The sequence below is a fragment of the Rhopalosiphum maidis genome, chromosome 2 (genome assembly GCF_003676215.2).
Source record: "Rhopalosiphum maidis isolate BTI-1 chromosome 2, ASM367621v3, whole genome shotgun sequence".
In the NCBI taxonomy this organism is placed as follows: domain Eukaryota; kingdom Metazoa; phylum Arthropoda; class Insecta; order Hemiptera; family Aphididae; genus Rhopalosiphum; species Rhopalosiphum maidis.
This window is the reverse complement of record NC_040878.1, coordinates 89,736,126-89,756,560: the sequence shown is the minus strand read 5'-3', so window position 1 is coordinate 89,756,560 and position 20,435 is coordinate 89,736,126. Positions and strand designations below refer to the sequence as shown.

Genomic DNA, 20,435 nt, shown 5'->3' with positions numbered 1-20,435 from the left:
CGTTTATGTAGTACTTAGATCTATATAAATATGCACTTATTAAAAACTTTCATAACCTACTGAATCGATCACTTCCGATTAAACCAACACAAAATTAATTCTGCTGAACGAAAATTTGTTATGAATGTTTGAGAGACGGCCAGACGGGTCGACACATAACGTTGAAGTACCTTCTTTCCAACAATTTGTGTGTACCAATGTGTTAATATAACTGTAATAAGTTTTAAAAGACAATTTGTATACATTAAAAAAATATATATGAATCGTTTAAGGCAAGGTATAGCATGAAGTATTCATGAGACACACGTCGTCTTCACTTTTACAAGAAAATAAATTTTTTTATCGTTTAAGTTTAACAATCTTAGTAGGAATATTTCAAAATACATATAATTTTAATAGAGTATAAAGTACTGAATAGTTTTTTTTGTGCATTTACAGTTCAGATAAGAGTAAAATTGCAAGAAGGGGAAACAAGTTTTTGTACTCACACAATATAATAATATATATTTTTTGTAAAAATGTTATGTTATTTTTATTAATTTATAAATAAAAGTAAAAAAAGAAAGATTCTTTAAAGGCAAAAATTGAATTGCAAAATAAATGTATTTACTATTTACAGTAATAGCAATATAATATTTTATAGTTTAAAATATAGAAGTCAATGTTACTATTATTTTAGTAATTTGTTTCGACATAATCAGTTCATCAAGTCACGCGATTTGAGCCCCACCACATATCTACCAAACCTTTAAATCCAATTCTGCAGTGGGTAGGAAGTTGTTGCTTACTTTATTTTTTAATAATATACAAGTTTGATATAAGGAAAATTAAATTTATATTTACCCATCTATCTAAACTTATACTGCTGCACTACACGATAATTTGGTAAACACTAACGCGGCACACACTCGCTAAAAAAATATAAACGTTTAGTAGAGGATAAAATATTTATAAACGTGTTGAAATAACACGAATTTGCAAGCTTTAGGTACTTAAATATAGAAATGTAAGCACTAAATTTTACTAAACCTCCGCCTATGCACACCGTATACTCGTTTACAGTAATTCGGAATTTTCATGCGTGGGTTTACCTTCATTCCGCAGACGATAAAATATATAGTTATAATATACAAGATATAATAATATGCGCTTCCTTTCCATTTCATACTTGTACAGAAAATACCTAGTACCTACCTAATTTCAGCGGAGGATTTAACGATTTTTTGGCCATATTTCTTGCTGACCAAAGACTGAATTCAATTTATTGAATTCATGATAACATCCTTAGATCGGGCCGCACAAAAAAGTGTGTCTCGTTCCGTTTATAAGACCGATACAAAAACACTATACTCTTTATAACCGAAAATCACGGTTGCGCACGATGACATGAAATATTAGTTATTATTTTAGAACAAAACGTAGGTATACAAGGAAACATATATAAATGTAAAATAATTCAATAAATCAACAAAAAATAATTATTACACAAATAAAATGGTTTATTTTTTATTTAAAATATTATTACATAGTACACTAAACAAAGACTATCTAATAATAATTAAAATATTCTTTTTTATTTAAAAATGATTTAACGCTAATGGTTTTCTTTTTCGTAACAATATTTTGAATATATGTAAAATATCATCAATATACTTTTAAATTTTTCATTAACACATAATATCGTAAGAGAAAAACTTAAAAAGACGTCAGCCTTATTATTTTTATATAAACATTTTTTTTTTTTTTACAAACAGTGCGTATTTTTGTGGTTTCACTCTAAACGCCAATCTGGTAATTATATAACAAAAGAAAAAGGGAAGGGTATCAATTATAATAATTATATAATATTATTATTACTGGAAGATGGGTACCTATAAATTATAGTACGTACGTACTACGTACAAATCTCGGTAGACGGACAATAACCGAGAATATATCGTCACAGACGATAATACAATAAAAACATAATTCAAGAAGAAAATTACATTAAGTTTATAATAACAATAATATATAATAAGAATAATATATATTTATATAATAATATATAATGATGATTATAATATAATAATTAATAATAATAATAGATTGACATAATAATATCACAACATTGTATAACTCTAGGATATTCAGAATTGCTCGATAAAAAGACGTTAAATGAATATATTTAAAATAATTTTACATAGTTTTTTTTCAAAGTTTTAATACTGAACAAACACTGAATTGGAAGCTTTATATATATAAAAAAATATATATAAATAAACGATTATTATTTTAAGTATATTTCATACAAAATAAATTGTAAAACTTGCGGTACACACGTGATATTATATGGATAATATAATAATTATATTATAATCCATATTTATCAAGCAGTGTACGCGCTTTAAACGAAAAACCGTTGATGTTTTTTTTTTAATAATCGTATGGTTTACAGACTATAATAGTAGAGAGATGGTGCGTGCGCGCGTCACGACGATGTTCATCTTTTTTCGAAAATGTGTTTCCTCGGCGTAATATTATAATATTTATAATTATTTACACGTTTTAAAAATCGGAATGTTTATTACAAACAATGCAATGTTATAAATAAGATGTTTAATTTAATTAAAAATTTTTTGTTTTTTTTTTTTTTTAATTTTTTTTTGAGGGGGGAAGTGTCCGGTTTAATTAATAAAAAAAAGATTAACTTCACACACAATATTTGTAAGGGAGGCAATTAATAATATTATATAAGAATGATATATTATAATTATACGATTTAAAAACTTCGGCACAGTACAACCGGTTCATATCATATATTTTGTATTTTTGTATTTTTTTTTTTTTTTTAGTTTAATAATTTTTTCCCCGCAATACGCACAATCTCACCGATCGAGATATTATCACGAACGCGTAATATTATAACATTTTTAATTTCGAGTAAAACAACAAATTTTTGAAATTTCACGAAGTATGCACGTGTTTTGTGTGTTTGTATGTGTGTATATTATATATACAAATATATTAAAAAGAAAATAATAAGAATAAGTCTCTCATACTCGAGCCCAAATATTTTTTCTTAGGATATAAAAAATTTAATCATGATAGAATTTGAGGATCAATTGAACTTTATTATTACCTACAAGACGTATGCGATTAAAATGCATACAATATTATTAACCGTCCTGTGTATTACCAAATTATAGATACGTGTATGAATATATATTAATATTATTTTGTTTGTAAATTAAATATTGGATTAGAAAAAAGTAATAACATAATAACAAATTTGGTGTTACATTTGTCGACCGTTCCGCTCTGTATACTGCAGAATGTATTTCTTCTTTTAGTTCATACGATATAAGTATAAATAATAATATGTAATAGTCAACGATGGCTGCCAAAACGCAAAAAAAAATTGTAGCCAATTAAGTACGTAACAAAAGTAAGTATAATTTTTTTTTTTTGTTCAACTTTATAAAGACTAAAAAGCCTAATACATTTTTATAAACGGAAAACGTACGTAAAACTCGAATGTGTTATCATAATATATTAAACAACAATTTAAATAAATTAACAGACATTTAAAGATAAATCATTCAAGTCGTACGTACAATATACAAACGTGAAAATGTATTCACTGGGTCGGCGCCGTTACGCGGGTGTCAAAAAAAAAATTGTTGAGATGGAGGGGTGGCTTGGGGGCGGGGCAGAGTGCGAGAGACTTGTTTTTTAGAGATCATGTATATATATAATAACATATGATGAACATTTTGTTGTTAAATTGATAAACGTATCATTTTTCTAAAAAAAATTAATAATAATAATAAAATTTAAAAAAAATCAAATTCAAACACACTTATGAAGGGCAATGTAGTTGTGCCGGCAATTGGCTGTGGTGTCCAATGGACATGGTCAGCTGCGGTTGTGGATGTGGATGATAATAGTAGTACATGCCTTGACCGGCCATCAGTCGCCACGAAAGTTCGGCGATCAGCGACAGCGTCTGATGCCTTTCATGTATCATTAGGCACACGGTGCTCTCCTCGACCACCTGTTTCAGCACGTTAAGGTACTGGAGCTTCATATATTCCTCTTGAGGCGCGCAAAAATGATTTTTCAAATAGTTCTCCAGCTTGGCGCGCTGCTGGTGTATATCGGAAAAGTCGATGAAGAACCTGGAGCACATATACCGCTCCAGCTTCTTGGTGCCGTCACCGTCATAGTCAGGCGCATAGTTGCGCAACAACAGGTTGCAGTACTTGAGCAGCCCGCCGCCCCGGATTTCCTCTGGGTTCCTGGTGACTATCAGCTTGTTCTCCAGGTGATACATGGCATCCCGGAAGTCACCATACACGGATTCACCGACTACGGTTGGGTAGAAGCTCTCGCTAATCGGCACGCCGCTGGAACACTCGTAAAACAGCAGCAGCGAGTCGAGTACGATCTGGAACGAATCGACGCTGAACTCGAACGGCCTCTTCATCCGGTCGACGAACTTGAGTTCGACGTTCCGCTGGCCCGGCAACGTGCCCAGTGATATAAGCGACCACCGGTCGCCGTCCTTGTTCACCTTGACCATTTTGCTCACGTATGCCTCCTTGATGCTGCACGGCGTCATCCTCTTACGGCTGACTCCTTCCGGTAGCAAATCAACCAGTGCCCGGAGCACAGCCGATTTGACGCGGTCGAAATCCCGGTTTCCGGACAGGCTAATATTGAATATCAGGTCCAGGTCGTTGTATGGCTGGGTGTCTGTGGTCAGCACGTGCGAAGCCGCCCCGCCGTTCAGTCTAATACTCCGTACCTGAAAGCAGGTGTCGTCGGCGTCCGGTGACGGTGCCGCAGACCGTTCGGTCGGAAACGCGACGTCGTCGTCCTCAGGAGCTGCTTGAGCGCGCAGTCGGTCGCGCACCATCGCCACCAAGTCGCGAAGGCGCACCTCGAGCGTGGGAAAATTTCCACGGCCGTGGATGCTGACCGTCTCGTCCATCACGTCGTTAAGTCGGGCCACCTGTTCGTAGCTCAGGACGGCCAGGCGGCTGAGATCGGTTTGTTGTGCGCGGCCACCCGGGGTGGCAGCGGTTCCGCGATGGCCACCATCGCACGTGGATAACATGGCGGCGGGTCGCACGTGGTTGAGGTCTGTCGAAACGTTTAGACGTCCGTTCTGTAAAAAAAAAAACACTCAGTTACGGTTAACCGAATCGAATAGAAAACACCTATTTATAAAATATAATAACAAGTAATTGCGGTGTGTAAACCTTAACCACACGGAGACAACGACTTAAAGGCGATTCACATAAGTAGGTATGTTACATCATTGAACAGTGGGCTGTTCAAGGGCAAACGAACAAAGGTCGAAGTTACACTATTGTAATATATTCTACTGTAAGAAAGGTCGATTTCGAAATCATCGCCCGAGTGGAGCATGTGCATTGCCATATGTGTCGAGTCGTCGAGCCTCACACAACACGTAGCAACTACAGGTACAACAAACAATACTGGTGACGTACTAAACTGAAACCGACAGGTGTAAGACGGGTTCACGGGTGTTTTCGTCTAACGTGTCCAAAAGTCAAACTTTTCAAAAATAAAAATTCAATTAGGAAAATTCTTCGATAGACTGCATGGTTAATAAATGATACCATATGATTACCACGGCCAATCAAAATACAATAAAAGCCACCCGACAGAAGATGTAGGTGTAACTCCGGCTAGACGAGCGTGAAAACTGCAATACGCGTTGGTTCACATATTTATTAACGATACGTGTTTACGCACGTTGTGTTGACAACGATCGGCGTTGAGTCCGCGAATGACTATTTAGGCACAGCAGCTGTGCACACCGCCGACGACACGGTTAGCGGTGTAGGTTACCAACAACTATAATACTTATTACGACGATGACAGACCGTGAAGATCAAATACGCGGAGAATGATGCGCGTGATGACGTTACGGCAACGTCAACCAAAATTTGAGTTTGCTCAGATCGACAGAAAAAAAAAAAATACGATCGGTCTGGTGACGTACCGATCAGTCGACACGCGTACAGATTTGGCGGATATTTTTTCCATCAACAAATCGTGACGAGTGGCCCCCGACAAAACGTCGAAACGATTGCGGAATCATAAGATTATTATTACGTCGAAATCATGTATAGTTTTTTTTTTTAAAAAATGCAATAACGCATAATATAGGTACACTATAAAATATTATAAAAATAACCAATATAACAATACGCTGCAATAATTCATAATTTTTTCAGCAAATTGTTTACTTGCCATTTTATTGTTTAGACCGACGACATCGTAAACAATACGATTTATAATTTATAAATAACAGACAGGTAGAGAGGTATTAACGAATATTTTAAACAACAGTGATGTTTTTTTTACCGATGTTGAGGCGAATTTCATAAAATTATAAATCGAACGGAAGAATTACGTCAACAAATCTGGACCATTGTGCTCCATCGACCTATAACGAGCACATTAAGTCAAGGACGGCAATAATACAAAATTTATTATGGTCAGCATTTGAATTGTTGATATATAACGATCGTAATATCTACCTAAATATACAATATGTATATTGCAGTAAACAACCTTATGTTTGCAAAATTACGCAGCTAACGAATTAGGAATACAATCTGCATACTCGCTATAAAAAAAAGGATTTTGAACAGAATAAATGCCTACCTAATTTAAATCAAGTCAATATATACATCTATTTTATACAGTATAAACGATTTTAATAATTATAATAATCGATGGGCTTTTCTAATTAAACGTGTTAATTTATTTTTTTGACATTTTAACAATAGATAACGGAAAAATCACGAAAATACAAAAAACATGGTAAGGCACTTACACGCGACCTTCGCATATGGTCCGATTATATTATCGCCGTAATCGAATTTCCGGTACCCGATAAAATAAAACACGGGCGAAAAAATATCGACCATTCACGATCCGTTTATAAAACGAAACATGTCACACACACGTAAATAATGTTATTATTATTCAAGAATACTATAGTATCAAGCAGCGAGATATCAATACTGCTGCAAGTATAATATTATTGTTGTCATTATTATCGTGGTGATAAACCGATGAAAACGAAAAAATTCACGGCAGGCGGTGAGGACGAGGTTTTATCTGAGAGCAGCAGCTGCTCGCTCACCGTGGGCGCGGCGGCGACGAACCTTCTGGAACATTCTATACGCGGCGCGTCCTGCGGGGTAGAGGGAAGAGGAAAAGCCCTGTGGGAACGGTACGAATTCGCGAACGTTCGACGGCGGGGGCGGTCGCGGGACACCGCGTGCGCGGATATTTCGATGAATGGATAAATATAAAAAATAATTTAATATTTAATTACTTTGTAATTAATTTAAAATTTGCAAGAGACATGAATATGAAAATGTAAAAAAAACAAAAATCGTAAATTGTCGTACTTTGAGGTATGAGTCTTTTTCCATCATACTACGCGACCCAGTCCCTGTGGTGTCGTCTTTACGGCTTCTGGCGTGCGTGAACTGCACGATTTCGACGAGAAACAGAGTAATCTGCTCACACTCTACCTCCTCCCGCACCGGTGTGCGGTGGTGAGGTGTTTTTGATCGACAAAGATAACGTCAATTTGATGAACGCACCACACGCGGCTCAGATTACTGACGGCGGCGGAACACGTAAAAATACGAGTCAGCGACAACACGGCAGCGGCAGTAGCAGCAGCAGCAGCGGCTACTTGGCGACGAGCGGACCGGAGGGCGCACACACACAACGTAACGATCGGCCACCGCAAACGAAACGGAACTACTGCCGCGGTACGGCCGATCCGTGATCAGTCGTCGCCGGCGACGACCCGCGCGCTGATCCACACCTCCCACCAAATGCAGTGCCGACGACAGCGACACCACCGCACTCGGTCGGGTTACCGCCACCGACGCGTTTGGTATTTACCGTGTGGACCGGTAATTATTGTACACGAATCTCTGCCGGCGACCGAACGGTGCCGGCCACGCGGGTGTTTACCGCGTACGGTCTAAAAATATCGTCCAAAGGGCAAGGCGAAACGGTAGAGCGGCGATGCCAGAAAAAATAAATACCAGCCGTATATCTAATTACTAAATAAGTCTTACCGTTTTATACGCCAACGGCAGGCACTGTCTAGTACAATACAGCTGCGGCTACCCATCGTAAGACGCGGCGACTATATAATAATAATTATCTATCGTGGGCCGTGGGTGTGAATAGGGTGGTTGAGGGAGTAAAAACGGGTTAACGGGGTTAAGACCAATTGATCTGTGAGACTCGACTTTGTATATAAAAAAATTTTAAATAAATAATTAGAATTTGTAAAATATTGAAAAAGATAAACTACTAGCAGAGGGAGGCCCTTTGAAAATCTATAAACAAATGCCGCGTAATGGCACCGATTATAATTTATAATTTATCATAAACGCAACGACTTAAACGTAGTTAATGATTTAACGATTTAGTATTATTCGTTTTCGTGATGACTCTGCTTATAGGTACCTACATAATTAAAATAAAATGTTTTTAAATCAAAACAAGTAAACTATACAAATTATAATAGGTAGTTATTATAGCTAAAAGTAAATTTTGAACATTAATTTACGTCACAACTTTATGTCAATGCAAAATTATTTATAATATTTTATATAATTTAGTATTATATATTAAAGATTCATTTTTTTTTTTTAACTCATAAACAATTGATTTTTAATTATACAAATTGTATTATTGGGATTAAAACAAATTTTGAGTTGTGTAATCTAAGATTATTTTGAATAAAACTTTGTTACTTATTACAGCAGTCAATTTATGTAGTATCGTGGTATTAGGTTAAAGATCACACACAGTTATTTTATAATTTATCAAATCATCGAGGTACTATTAACTAACATCATATTATATTTATGTGTATTATATTCAAAAAATTGTATCATTACCTACAATATTTTTGAATACATATTAAAAACGACGGAATATAAGGGAAAATAGTGACGTAAGCATCAAAAATGCGCTTCGTTTAATGAAGGAGGAACAGGAATGAAAAGGAATGAAGAGGGATAGTGGTGGTTTATGTATTCCTTCCTTTTTTTTTATTATAATCCCAAATGGTCTGACGCCAACGGGAGTAGCGTGGGTGTCAGGCAATATGACGTCATTTGAACGACGAGAACTACGTCATAGCCCATAGGCAACACTAACATTCGGGTCGGGAGCTATATTCCAAAATTCCTTAAAAGTGCATTTGCATTGACTCTTTATTATTCAACTGTTATCTCTATATTATAATCATTTTAAAATTTAATTATTATAATATTGGTTTTGTTGAATTTCTTGATCAGCGATGAATACTTTATTGTTTTTTTCCTTTGTTTAATTTACACAAAAACTCAAAATACTTTCTTTTTTTTTTTATAAAATATATATTATGTTAAATATCTAACATTTGTCTAATTAATTATATAAAATAATTATAATCATTATGAGGCTACTGTAGATCCTAAAATTATTTAAACACATATTATTTAATTAAAAATATTTCTTCCGTAGCTCATGTTAGTGTTACATTTTACAATATCAAAATGCAAAATACGCTTTTATATAGGTATTATACATTCTACAAGATCATAATAATAACCATTAAAAATACGGTAGTTTATATAGATTATAGGTACTTTAGTACTACTAAAAGTAATAAGTTAAAAATAAATGATAATAATTTCAACGAATAATTAATAGCTTTTTAATCTATAAAAAAAACACTAATTTTAAATGTTATATTTTTGAAAGATATTTTATGAAATATTTTATATCCAACACAAGTGAATATATTTCTAAACTGAGGGAAGGGAAAACCAATTATTATATATAAAACGTGTGAATAGACAATTATTTAACGCCTTACGAGTACTCAAAACAAATTTGATAATTTTTGATATATGAATAGATTTATATTTAAATTTATTGGTAAACATTAAATCACCTGTTCAAAATTTCAAACATGAGATATTTAAAATGATTTGTAGTGAACTTTTACACGAGTAATCAAGCTAAATTCAATTTAATTAAATCTTCAAACATTTCATAATATATTACTGTTACTCATTATATTCGATAACCCTAATTTAAAAATGTCTTTGTAGAGTAATAATGATTAATCAACGAATATTAGCTATTCAATTCAAACTTGTTTATATATAAAAATTGTACCAATTTTTATTCAAAAATAATTATTTACAAACAATTTCTGTACAGCTATTTGCATGTTTAATATTGTATTGCTAGGATTAATTTACAAAACATACCATTAATATTACTTAAGAGTTTCAAAAAGTCCTAATGCACTTATATGCAATTATAACTGAATTAATATAAAATTATATAAAAATTTAACAGTGTCATTTAGCTCTAAAGCAATAATTTAATTTGCATAAAGCAAAATGTGTACAATTTTTTATGTGGTACACAATTATTTGAATACCTATTGTAGTTACATTTTGGTACACTTACTAAATATGAGAAAAAACAATCAAATAATAATTGGTTATCTATTGTAAGTTTTAAAATCAACTACAAACATTAAAATTGGAAATTCGAAACGAAATAGTAAATTCTTGTAAGATTATAATAAGATCAAATTCTATAATCTAACTGCAGAAATTTCTTTATTATAATTTATATTATGTAATGTGCACATTTTATTTAAGTATTTTAGAAATATACTGAAATTTAAGAAAATCTAAAAAGCATATAACAATTGTCTTTGTAATATATGATTCGAATTGTGTACTAACAAGCTAGAAATATCGAAAAAATATTTTTCAGTTTAAAACATTAAAAATCGAAGAACATTGGACATAAAAACTTTTCACAGACTAATCAGTAATCATAATATTAATAATTTGTTTTCAGTTAGTAACCGTTGCATAATAATGTTCTAATATAGTTCTCAAGGTTGAAATGTCAAACACAAATTCTTTTATCTCACCTAGTGAACTTCACTCACATATTTATGAATTCGACCAAAAATAAAACCAGGTTGATATGTTACCCATAAAATACCTAGGAATAATAAAAACAATCACATTATTTTTTTAACCACACTTAAGGGAAAACATAAATTAGGGTCATTTGATTAGATTACCTTTGATAAAATATATCTTTCAGAAAAAAAAATTAATTGCTTAACTAATATTCCTAACGCTAACACTTTTCTTAACGCTTGTTTATACTTATAAAAAAGAATTTCAAAGAAAATAAACAACTTTAATATTGATAAAACAAAAATGGTTTTATATTCATACTTTTATCACTGTCATCTAATAAGCACACAATAAAATAATAAAATATGAATATCTAATAAAAATATATTAGTTATATTAGTATAACTAATAGGTATATTAGTTTATTTTGAAATGTTCATATATTTTTCGAATGGTTACAGATTGTTTATTCATTAGCTTAAGAAAAATCGAATATTATCCTATTCAACAAATCGTTTAGAATCTAAATTATGTTTTCTAAAATATATATTTAAAACGGCAATAAAACACAGAACAGTTCAATGTCTACCAAAAAGTGTTCACATCAACAGACGTCAGTTTAAATAAAATAAAAAGAATCAACCAACACATTCTTCTAGGAATTGGAATTCCTAATAGGATTAAGAATCTATATTATTTATTAACGTAATATCGGTGTCCGTATAAATAAAACCAATCTGCCAGTAATTGAAATTTTAAATGTAAAAAAATGAGTGATCCACGGCAGACAACATTAATAATAATAATTTATATAATTAATACCACACGGTTGAACAAAAATAAAAATGCATATTAATTTTACACTTTTAAGTTTTAACGATTTGATCCATATCTTAATACATAATGGAATCAGTTGATACTTAATACATACATAATGGACGAAAATATTTTTAAAATTTAATCGAAGTGCCTTAAAATAGATTTGGAAATATTAAGTGGGATATGTTCTATAAGACTAAAATAGATATTAAATAATTTTAATTGTGTATATACACTAATATACATCAATATAGTGCATATATATATATTACACAAAAATATAGTTTTAAAGTGCAGTCCAAACTCCCAAACCAATATGCTGGAACAAAATGTATAATATAGAATTTAATTTAAATTTATTTTCATTAAAATTACATGACATGTACATTTTTACACAAATATGTATTCTACAAAAATATAACTTATTATGTTAATAAAATATTTGAACTTATTATTGTTTAAGAAGAAGAAGATTATTAAAGTACTTAACCATAACAACCCTATATATTAGCTTGTTTTCTCAAAATTAAGACATTAGATGAGAACAATACAATAATAATCATTGTTTGCAATCACATGGCAAAGGATACTGCGGAGTGCAGAGCACTATTAAACTATGAGAATATGGGATGCTTCAGTTGATTAAATGTACAGTAATACAAATATTAATTGATCGATATCCAATGATGAACATATTAGAATCAAATAGACCAAAATATTAATATTTATAATTATATTTGTAACAATAATACATTTAAATAAAAGTACGTATATAATACGTATTCAAATATTAATATTTTATTTTTCGACAAAGCATGTGAATTATCTAAGTATAATTAGTATAGGCGTAAAAAATGTAATTTTATTAAATAAATAAACTTATACCTGTATAAAAATAATTTTGCAATATTGTAATGTTAAAATGTTTAATTTCTGATTTTTTAACCAGTATAGGTATCATTATTATATAATTTTATATTGTATATTATATCTATTATCCCATATATTTAATAAAAATACATCAGCAAACTTAAGATTGCAGAACAAATAAATTACAAAATAGGTAGGTGGTAAACTGAATTATTTAGATTTAATCGAACCTATTGTCAACAGCTAAAAAGTGACTCATGCTAGGTCATTTAAAGAAAACTGTTTGGTATCGTCGCAACGGTAACATTTAAGGTGGTTCTCCTCCGTCGATTAATTGTGGGGGAGAGTGTGTCCACCAAGGTCTTCGAGAGAACGTGCGTTATTACACAATCATGCGTTCGAGTTAATATGCGAATGGTTTATTAATCTGAATCTCCGATCACTCCCAACTTAAATAAACATAACGCATTAAATATTGCATATAATGTATTTTGAACTTATATTATATTATAATATAGATTTTACATAATATATGTATTAATATTTAAAATATACTACTAATTTTTAAGAAATAGAAGAAAAACCAAAATATATTATATTTATTTTATTATAATATAAAGACCCAATGTCAGGGTAGTGGTTTAGTCTTTCAAGAGAGAATGGCCACGGCCTCGAAATACCTGAACAGTACCCGTGTATAATCGGCGGTTAAACGCATGCTAACTATGCGGCTCAAAATTGATGTAATTGGTGGTAAAGGTTTTTATTATTGCAACTATCTCCTATGAATATTTAATGTTGCATAAGGATATTCTATAATTTAAACATGAAATATTGTAACGACGAATTTATCATGAATTTGAATTAAAGATAAAAAAATTCAATAGCAATTAGCCGCGTATTTTTCCGGACATATTTCAAATTACATTATGTTTTTATATCGTCATGCAATTTTGTTTATATTATGATAAAGTACAATAAATATAAAGATGAGCTAATTTATATTGAATATTTTAGCTTAAATAGAAAATGTTATCGTCAAACATTGTTATCAAATATGAAGTTGGGTATCTAAAATATGTGTAGGCGTCATAGAAAATAAAACTCATCTAAGCCTTTTGATGATACTTTCCCCATTGTATTTTCATTGTTAATATAAATTTAAGGAACTGTATAAGTAGTGGGTGGAAAACTTGTATGGAACGTCAACCGGAAGGAGATGATCCGTTTTCTTTCCGGTGGCGTATATCCGAGTTTTAATAGTTTTGAAACCACAAAATTATAGTATTATATTTATAAATGAAATTCACAAAATTTATTTAATATTTACATTTTAATAAATAACCTTAGGTTTTACTGTTCTATTTTTACAATAACTGATTGATTATATAAGTACTTTTGTTCTAGTAAAAATTTTATCTTTGAAATAATTTTGAAACTTTTGATTAAGTTTACGTATTGCAATAAATCAACTCTACAGAGAATGTACTATATACCTGATATTTACGTGCATTTTATTACAATCGAGGTCCCGCGAATAAAAACGAATTTCTGAAGGAATGACCTTACTGCGTCATTGGGTACAACACAGATCTGCCAAAAACAACGTGCTATTACGTTTTTTGCCTAATGTGGAACGTCTCGAACGATTCAGTATAATAAGTATACAAGGTAAACAATCAATATAATATGTTTATAGGTGCGGTTAAAGTTATAAAAGCTACTGAGAAAATACAAAATTAAACTTTCTTAACAAAATGAGGATTTATGTATTTTTTTTAACAATATCAATCATAGCTGATATTATAATGAATTTAAAAGTGATTTATTTTATATTAATAATTATAAGTTGTAAGTTTATAAGTTATAACTAACCAGTCGTAAATTTTAGTTTACTTCACTAAACGATGGTTGGCGTTTATGTAGACTATAGACAAGATAAAATTGTGTAGACTACCACATTTTATAATATAGATGAAAAACAAAAACTACAAATCAATTTTTTTTTTTAACACTTAACAAATTATTATCTCAAATTCATTACATAATGAATTACTTAAAAATTGAAAACAATCACATAAGTACTACATTTTGTTATTGGTTCAAATTATACCTATTTTTTAAACCTTAAGCAATATAAATGAATAGTATTAACATAGGCGAAACTTTTGTACAATGTTATAGAAGAACTAACCTATATATATTTTATACAATTAATGCTCTGAACAATGTTTTTTTTGTATTAATATTTAATATAGGTACTTAGAAATTAGTAAATGTTTTTACGTATACCGTGTTACTGCAACGGAAATACGGCCTGTAAACATCAGCCACCAGCAATCTTCTCATTACTTATTTCTATAAATATTATACATATAATTGACAAAAACATTTTGTACAAATTTTTCTACGATCGAACATAGTACATTATATTGGAACAAATATAGACAAATAAATTTAATAGAAATATAAATTAAAATACCTTAAAATATTTTTTTTTCATTAGTCGATTTTTATAAAATAAATTAAAAAACCTATTCTTATTTCTTAAAACGTATTCAACTTATATTATGCACCTTATAATATTATTTATCATTATTGTAAATAGTATTAAAAATATATATGTATATCGTTTCAAATAATTACAAAAAAGGTATTTTAATTTTTTTAAATAATATATTATTTATTAAATTATTATGTACCCCAACCCCATCTGTATCATTTCTGAAGCCGATAACCTCTCGGTATTAGATCAAGCCATTGTTTGACCCGTAGTTTTATGAGTATTATAAATGACTCGTGTTAAGTCAAGTATAGTATACCACAAAGAATATTAAGTCGTATAATATCATGTTTTCAAATTATATAAAATATGTAATAACTATTTATAGATATGAATAATAATGTACTAATATTAGATTTTGCAGATTTATTTTTTGATAGTGATAATCGAACTGAGCCACTAAGGTGGAAAGCAAACTTAAGGTTACTGTGGTTAATAAATAATACTTATAATATACTAAAAATAGTTAGATGTTAAAAAAATCCCCTTTTTATGCCTTTTGTCTTATTAATTTTTAATACACCAGATAAAATTATAATTAAACTACAAACAGTACAAACTAATGGAGAAAAATGTAGAAATGTAATACTACAAATTTAATTTTTTTTTTTCTCCAGAGTAACCTCAGCCAAATACTTAGGATATATAGATGATGATTATTTTAAATGGATTTTATATCGATTGATCAACTAACAATCTAAATTGTAGGTACTCATTTTCCAACACAACTTTTTTTACAGGGAGTATGTGATGAACTATAATACATATATTATGTTTATGTATAATACTATAATGTTAAAAAGTAGAAATAAAAATATAAAAATAATGTTAATACTAGTTATTATCTTAAATCTAAAAATATTGGCTATAAAAAACTTAGTAGGTATTACTTCTATCTCCAAGATTAAACTTACAATGTAAAAAAACTTATACCTACCTTAAACTACTGGAACTTTAACCAAGTTCAAGTAGACAGATACAATAGAGAAAATTATTAAAATGTTAAGTAAATATCGATTAACTCATAATATTCAGCTAAATTAGAGGTCATAGCATTTGATGAAATAGTAGTTTAAATAACATATGAGGTATGCTTAATACATAATATTCATAGCTGTCCCTCGATAATTTGCCAATTTTATTAAAGCAATATTGGTTAAGTGGCATACCTAAATATACGTATTTACAGTTTACACTAACGTCTATACAGAACAATCTATAAAAATAGAACTGAGAATAAATCAAATTTTTTTTTTGTTTTCTAGTATGTTATACCTAGCCTACACCAGGCTGACTATAATAGATTCCATATAATTTTAATAATATAAAAATCAAAAACCCCAAAATTAAAATATAAATCTATTAATAGGTATTACAATTATCCTCCAAAACTAATTTTACAGTTGAATGTAAATTCATTACAAAATTCAAATGAATGTGTTTATGAGTACCTACGTCCTACCTACTTGAAACAATATTATATATGATGTATTAAAAATCATATTTTGTGTTTTTAATAAGTAATAATATATATTTGCATAACTACGTTGATACTACTTTATTGCCGTATAATATGTAAAAGTTAAGTCTACTAATCGTAAACAAAATTTTAGATTTTGATTCAAGTTTTAATTTATAAAATATATTGACAGTGAAACGAACTTTTTTTCATAAAATTAAAATATATATCATCATAATTTCTAAAGCAAACTAATTTGCAAACTATTGGCTAACCAGCAAATCAAAAGTATTTTTTAAAAAATAATCTCAGAAGTTAAATTAATTATTGATATAAATGGCTAGACTACTAATAATTATCAATACTGTCTTTATTTATCATATTTATTCAGAATAATCAATATTACAAAACTCGTATTTGGGAATATTCTGCAAACTTTGGATTACCTAGTAATTACTAATTACACACGAAAAATAATTTTGATATATAACCGTTGGGATACTTTTGTTGACGATTTTTAAAGCTAATATTATACTATTTAATAAAATTAAGAACGATATTATGTGATAGGTCAAAAAATCTTTATTGTTTTTAATACGTATTTTTTAATGCAGATGAATGACAATAATTTTGAAAAATAGGAGATACTTACTTCTTTTTTAAAATTAAAAACTTTTTTGTAAGTTTCGTTATATTTTATTGAATTAAAAAAGATAGTAAAAATGTGAGTCTAAATCTTTTTACTATCTAATTTAAACCATTAAAGAAGAATAAAAAATAACCAATAAAATTAGGACATATTGAAAATATTAAAATATATTTTATACTTGTTCTTTTTTCCAATAATTATTTTAATCAACTTAGTTTACAAGGTGTTATAACTGTTATAAATATATATTATCTGACTATTAAGTATTATTTGGTAAGTAATAATCCTTTTACTTATAAAAAAAATATTAAAATATAAATCTTCACAAAAAAAAAAAAACAGTATCTAATAGGCATTAGTAAACATTTATAATTAAACCATTACAGATACTCATATTATATCTTTCAGGAAATAGTACAAAATTTCCAACGAGTTTCCCCATGTGTGGTAGTTTATCATTAAAACTACCTATGTAATGGTAATTTAGTAAATAAATTTAACTAAACTGTCAAGTGACATAATTACAATATTAGTTCCAATACAAATCAAGAATCATGAAATTAAACCATAACAAACTATTACTTAACATCATAGGTGTGCGTAGATTGGATTTTAGTGGCAGCATGAGATTAATCTAATCCGGCTTATTATCCAATAAAATTTATTTGAAAAATAAGGCTTTTGGTGTACGTTGTTGAAATAGGTTACGTAAATTCACGCTAATTACATGCTAATATTATTGACGTAGAAAAATATTCTAAGTTGAGTTTTTTTAACATATTATGGAGTAGGACTTGCTTTACTTTTTATTGTAAAAAAGACCCCCATAATAATCCAACATTTCAGTTAGTAAGGGGAGGGTTTTAGAAATGTTCCAACAAATTTTTTAAAAATTTATAAAAATTGTTTTTATCACAATATACATAATTTGTAAAAGTAAAATTTACTGGATATGTATATATATATATATATTATATTATATTATGTATAATACTATTAAACATAATTTAACTATTAAATAGTCTGCTTATTGAAAATAAAAACTGAATTTAAATTAAATAAAACACATTAATCATAGTTTAACAATAATTAAAAATATGACCACTTCCGAGCTCATAATTTCACCTAACCTAACCTTCAGATATCATTAGCGGTATATTGTGCACCAGTTTAAAAGTAGATTAAGACAGGCAGTCCCGAGGTAAGAATTTGGTAAGGATTCACAACAAAGTATTTTTATTTAAATTTGTGTAAGTACCTAGACTGAAAACAATTTGACCTATTTATAAATAACTTTTTTCTTTTTCAATCAAAAATGACCTAACCATGTATAGGATTTCCATTGTGACTATTGTGAGTATATATGAAAACGTATACTCGTACAGTATATTATTATTAGACTACAACTTATATAATATTGAAACATAAATATTAAATCGAGCACGATGTGACTCATACTTTCTTATCACATTTGAAATACATCAGCTGATATCAGTGATAGTTTTGCAACGGTATTATAATATGAACTATGAACGAACCACCAACCGGCAACCACCGGGATGCAATAATTTCAAATTATTAATTTTGATATTAGGTATTTAGTTAATTGTGACGTTACTAAACGTAAAATAATTAATTCTTATTTCAAATGTATTTTTTTTAATAATTTATGCATTGTCTATGAAATCGGTAAAGGTCTTAAACGGTGACCGGTCATAGTCATTGTGACCTGTTGTTACTCGATAGGGTCTGACTAGATAACTAGACGTGACATTCAAAAATATAAAATAATAACACAAAAGAATATATTCTTTCGTAACGACTGAAAACTTACGGTAATGACAAACAAGCAATAATTAAAAATTAAAATATCATTCTATTATTGCCTTGAGAACGAACGACGTTAGCATTTATTGAAATGGCGATTAAAATAATAATCAATAAATAATAATATAGGGAAACACGTGAAAAACCCGGACTTGCAGGACCACAAATAAAACTTGTAAGCTAGAAAAAGGAGAAGAAAGCGAAAACTATTCACTAACGCTTACTCCTACTAACCTCCCACCAAGTAAATTGCAATACCCGGTCAACGTAACCGGTCCGCGGTGGTCTGCCCCCGGACCGAACCAAACTTGGTCATGCCGATGGTGTACGACCGACATTTATACAAATATGTTAATATATAACATTACGCGACAACAATACTCCACCCGCGGCCGTTCACATATATTTTACTGATTAGTAATTAATAATTATCCTATTATTGTCACACGTTACACTGACCTGCATTATAGGTAACGGCGTGCCCTGTTCGACAGATTTCATTTTCGACTGAAAGTCTCTGTAGATGTGCCTTCTTCTGTAAAAGGAACAGATACCGTTTCTGTTACAACTGTGATGATGATAACCGTCGTTCCACATATTGTTATGTTCTTATGAAAATGATGCACGTCGGTCTGAGGGGAAAAAGGCTTAAGACGGCCGACGATTACAGTTGTGTGGTTCGAATATATTATCAAATAAATTGAATTTATACAAGTAGCGTTGAGTGATTTGGAAAAAAATAAAACAACAAAAACGAAAAAGGTTAACTAATTAAAACATAAAAATAATTTTTGGGATGAACGCGGGTTTTGTTGCGACGATAACGAAAATTATAATTGCAATGAAGTACAACACTCCGAGTGTTACGATCGTCACTCGTCGATCGGCAAACTTTTATCTTGGATGTCGATTTTTTTTCGTTTGAAAAAAACGTCCGGATTACTCGCACCGCGCTGTTCACCGGCGGCGACAGCTTCGATTGGCGCAGCTTGTGGTCGACCTAACGTTGTCGTGTTGTGGTGGAGGAGGATTACGCGATGTTGCCGGTTTTCCAACGGAGGCCGTGCGTTTGTGACGATAGATAAGGGAATTTACTACTCAATGCCGACTGTCCCAATACGTGACATTTGAAGATAATTTCAAAAATTAGTCACCGTCTGCGATCGCAAACAAAATAAGCCAAAACAGGCGGCAATGTCGTAAAAAATGTACCATTAGGTTGTATAACAAAAATGTATTTTAAAATAT

The 20,435-nt window shown here is 30.2% G+C and overlaps 1 protein-coding gene across 2 annotated transcripts; it reads right to left on the bottom strand.

The window, feature by feature from the left end:
• Positions 1-2,347: 2,347 nt before the first annotated feature.
• Positions 2,348-20,146, bottom strand: LOC113553013 (terminal nucleotidyltransferase 5C). 2 transcript variants are annotated; one of them, XM_026956110.1, is made up of 2 exons: positions 19,647-20,146; positions 2,348-5,149 (listed from the first exon to the last, which is right to left on the bottom strand). In XM_026956110.1, the coding sequence occupies exons 1-2, from the start codon at positions 19,782-19,784 to the stop codon at positions 3,839-3,841; spliced, it is 1,449 nt and encodes a 482-aa protein (XP_026811911.1). In that variant the 5' UTR covers positions 19,785-20,146; the 3' UTR covers positions 2,348-3,838. The 2 variants fall into 2 exon arrangements, with proteins under 2 accessions (XP_026811911.1, XP_026811912.1); XM_026956111.1 differs by lacking the exon at positions 19,647-20,146 and adding an exon at positions 7,437-7,810.
• Between the last annotated feature and the right edge of the window lie 289 nt (positions 20,147-20,435).

Excerpts from the sequence above, each read along its gene's own strand:
- LOC113553013 (XM_026956110.1), bottom strand. The coding sequence starts at position 19,784 with ATGTGGAACGACGGTTATCATCATCACAGTTGTAACAGAAACGGTATC. Across the intron at positions 5,150-19,646 it reads CGCCGTTACCTATAATGCAG|AACGGACGTCTAAACGTTTC; the intron begins GTCAGTGTAACG and ends TTTTTTTTACAG.